At 42.6% G+C, this 3,540-nt stretch overlaps 1 protein-coding gene across 1 annotated transcript in view; it reads left to right on the top strand.

The window, feature by feature from the left end:
- Positions 1-703: 703 nt before the first annotated feature.
- LOC310775881 (uncharacterized protein) overlaps positions 704-3,540 on the top strand; it is a 29,880-nt gene continuing 27,043 nt past the window's right edge. The window contains exons 1-2 of the mRNA XM_083636007.1: positions 704-790; positions 2,687-3,040. Coding sequence (XP_083492133.1) covers positions 736-790; positions 2,687-3,040 — 409 coding nt within the window. The 5' untranslated portion in view covers positions 704-735. The remainder of the gene's footprint in view (positions 791-2,686; positions 3,041-3,540) is intronic.

Genomic DNA, 3,540 nt, shown 5'->3' with positions numbered 1-3,540 from the left:
CAGCAGAATTTGATGTCCTGGCATGGCACGTCCGTGACATATCCAAAAGGAATTACTCTGCACTGCACTGCGCTGCACAGAGATTATGGTGCGCTCAAGCGCAGCAAGGTATTTAGCGCATAAGATGTGCTTTTCAAAGCTCTTAGCGCAAAGTAATAGCGTGCTGCTGATGATAGGAGAATGCCATCTATCCTCACATGTTTGCGCTGAAACGCCTGGTTTGGCATGTGGCACTAGCTGGCACGCCTATGTCCAGTACAATTATAACAGGCATTATTATAACAGCCAATTTGCATTGTGCACGGCGTTAAATGAGTGCAAAACCAGCACAAAGGCTAAATTACCGCTTTTGCGACAATAGGGCCCATGGGGTCTTAGGCCTGATGATAGCCTACTGATATTATGCTATCTGGAACCAAGGCAAGGCTCCCTGTGTGTGTCTCTCTGACATACACACAGACACTACATTCAGACGTTTATTGTCTGCAACAAAGTGATGCAGTCACCTGCACTGTTCCAGGAAGGAAACCTGTATTCTAGCAGTCGTGTTGAGCACATATGTGCCTACAACAATTTCCTCTGCAAGACCACATCCTTCATACAAGTGCAGAGTGGGCACGGCATTGTCAGCTAAATAATAGAGGTGTGTCTTTGATCTGACTATATTCTCACGTTATGTCCATGATCTGCCTTGAACGTCTCTACAGCCTCGACAGAGACAGGAGAGGACCAAATATGAGGTTCCCAGCGGCTGCCAGTGGATTTCTTCTCTTCTATCTGTCTGTGTCAGGTATTCTATCATTACATTTACACTATACAAATGTTTTTCTGCTGCTGTATTGTGTTTTAGAATTGTATTTTTTCCAATATGTAGGCTGACGCAGTTGGGGGGTGGGGGGAGGGGGTAAAAATGACCCCTTGACGGTTCTAGGGGATATTGATATGATGGTGGCTCTAGTGATATATATATATACGTATATATATATATGTGTGTGTGTGTGTGTGTGTGTGTGTGTGTGTGTGTTCTAAATACAATTTCTAATTGTAATATACAATTCTAAAATACAATGTAGGATTCATCAATAATCTGTAAGCTATAACAAACAAAAAGACAATAATTAACACACAAATAACATTAAAATCATTATAGAGGAAGAACATATTTAAAAAAATAAATTATAGGGGAAGAACATTAGTCCTTTCCTGCATTCAACATACAACCAAGGGATTTCATACACCATTCATTTTCCATCTACAGTTTGTTAAAAGTCTGTGTGTTAATTTGAACGTTATACAAATGGGAGGGGTGCAGATTGAGCAGTGGTGGGAGCAGACACTCATTCAGGTTGAGACGAGTAAAGCCAAGTAGAGACGAGCCATACAGACAGTGCTGTAAAACATGGTGGAAATGAGACGGGAGAGAGAGTGTGGGGGAGTGTGACATGACAAAGGTCCTGGGTCGGATTCAAACCCACAACCTCACACACATTTTCAAAGGTCACTTTATGATGCTCTCACATCAGTGTGACATCTCCATATATGGTGATACTGAGCCTTTGAGTCCTCTGGGTGTGACAGGTGTCACATGATCAGCATTAACTAACAGTTGACCTCAATGTGAACAGAGAGGCTGCAAACCAAGCGAAGCTCAATTCTATTGGCCAGTTTCACAGCAACCGTTTTGGGGTTGTAAAGCACGAGGTAAAGCAGGTGTAACCAATAACATGAATGAGGGCCCTGGCACTGGAACACCTAAATGGAATGGAACCATCATTAATGTATTGTAACACCTGCTTTACTTCCTGCTTTACCACCTCAAAACAGTTGCTGTGAAAAGGGTCTATATTGTATTTCAGCATCATGATCTACCTGTTCTCCTGTTGAGTCAAACTGCCTCATGGTCCACTGCTCCAATGCAGACGTGTTCCTTCTCTACTCCTCCACACTGTAGCACAGTCTGCCTCCATCCACACAACAACTCACTGTAGACACAACACATTCAATCATCTGGTCCAGCAGTTTACAATCACACTGATTGGCTAAATGGAGGTGCTACAACATGTGTTTACTTGTTACTGATTGGCAGAGCCGAGGCAGGAGGGGCATGCGATTGGCCCATGGGCCTGCATCATTGGTGGGGGACGACATGTGTACTTGATGAACTGAATATGACAGTGCAGTACTGCTGCTCTACTGCTCCACCCCAGAGACAATTATCTTGATCACCTGAGTGACCGAATGACCAACATGATCTGGCAAACAATCACTACCTCCCCTTTTTAAATCAGATACCCTCAATAACAACATTATCTGGCAATTGGGTTTTTTGTAGTTTTCTTGTTCAATTTTACATTCAGATTTTAGGCATTTGGCTGACACCCTTAACCAGAGTGACTTAGACAGTAGAGTGCAATACTGTAGAATGCACTTGAATTCTTACATCTTAGATCTGTAATGAGCAGCTGACAGCTGCTGATCAGCACTTGTCATTCTGAGGAGTTTGAAGCTTACCCACAAAATGCCCTTTTCCTCTTGATCCTCTGTTTGACTTCACATTGGAGCTGAGATGATGTGAGCGGCAAAGTGGTTATGGGAAATGTAGTCCAGGTCTCTAGCAGCTTCACGTACTGCAGCACCTCCACACTGCAGACTGTGATTGTGGTTTGTGATGTGCTCTGTGTTACAGTGGGACAGCCTCAGGATGACTGGGGAGTGACTTACACTCCTACTGAGATCTGTGCCATCAAAGGATCTACAGTGGACATACTCTGCTCCTACACACACCCAGCCTACCTAGATGACCTTCCTGTCACAGTGAAGAAGACGCTGTGGTCTAAAGAGGAGGGTGCTGAACCTGTGGATGTGACAACAGACTCAGAGTACGCAGGCCGTGTGGAGTATGGTGGTGATCCAAAGAACTGCAGGCTGAGAATCACAGACCTGAGAGAGAGCGACTCAGCTGTGTACAAGTTCAGCTTCACAACAAACCATCCAGCTGGAAACTACACTGATTCACCTGGAGTTAATCTGACTGTTACAGGTAACTTCTTGATCAGACCATTTGTTAGCCTACTTCAGTTACAAACACTTCCACAATCAAGTGACTGAGGGGATCATTATTTTTATATAGTAAAACAGTAGGTTATCAGCACTGTAAGCCAAGTTTTTATTGTTGTAAATCTTTAATAAACATTGTGTTTTGGTTAGGCGTCTAGAGAGCCAAAGTGAAACGTCACTTCCTGCTTCAGCAGAGATTTTCATCCGCCATTTATTTTCCCATAACATTTCATAAAATGCTTATAAAAATAGTTTTACTTGGTCAAACCAAACGGTTCAGATTTAGAAACAGGAGAGACCACATAACATTTCACTCAGACCAGAACGTAAAAAACTGTGGATTTAAAGAAAACATTTTTTCAATGTTGTTTTTTTTAGTTTTGGTCTGAGTGAAAATGTTCTATGGTCTCTCCCGATTCTAAATATAGCTGAACCTTTTGGTTTGACCAAGTAAAACTATTTTTATATGGATTTTACAAAATG

The sequence above is a fragment of the Poromitra crassiceps genome (genome assembly GCF_964638095.1).
Source record: "Poromitra crassiceps genome assembly, chromosome: 4".
Taxonomy (NCBI): domain Eukaryota; kingdom Metazoa; phylum Chordata; class Actinopteri; order Beryciformes; family Melamphaidae; genus Poromitra; species Poromitra crassiceps.
This window is presented reverse-complemented; position numbering and strand designations above follow the sequence as displayed.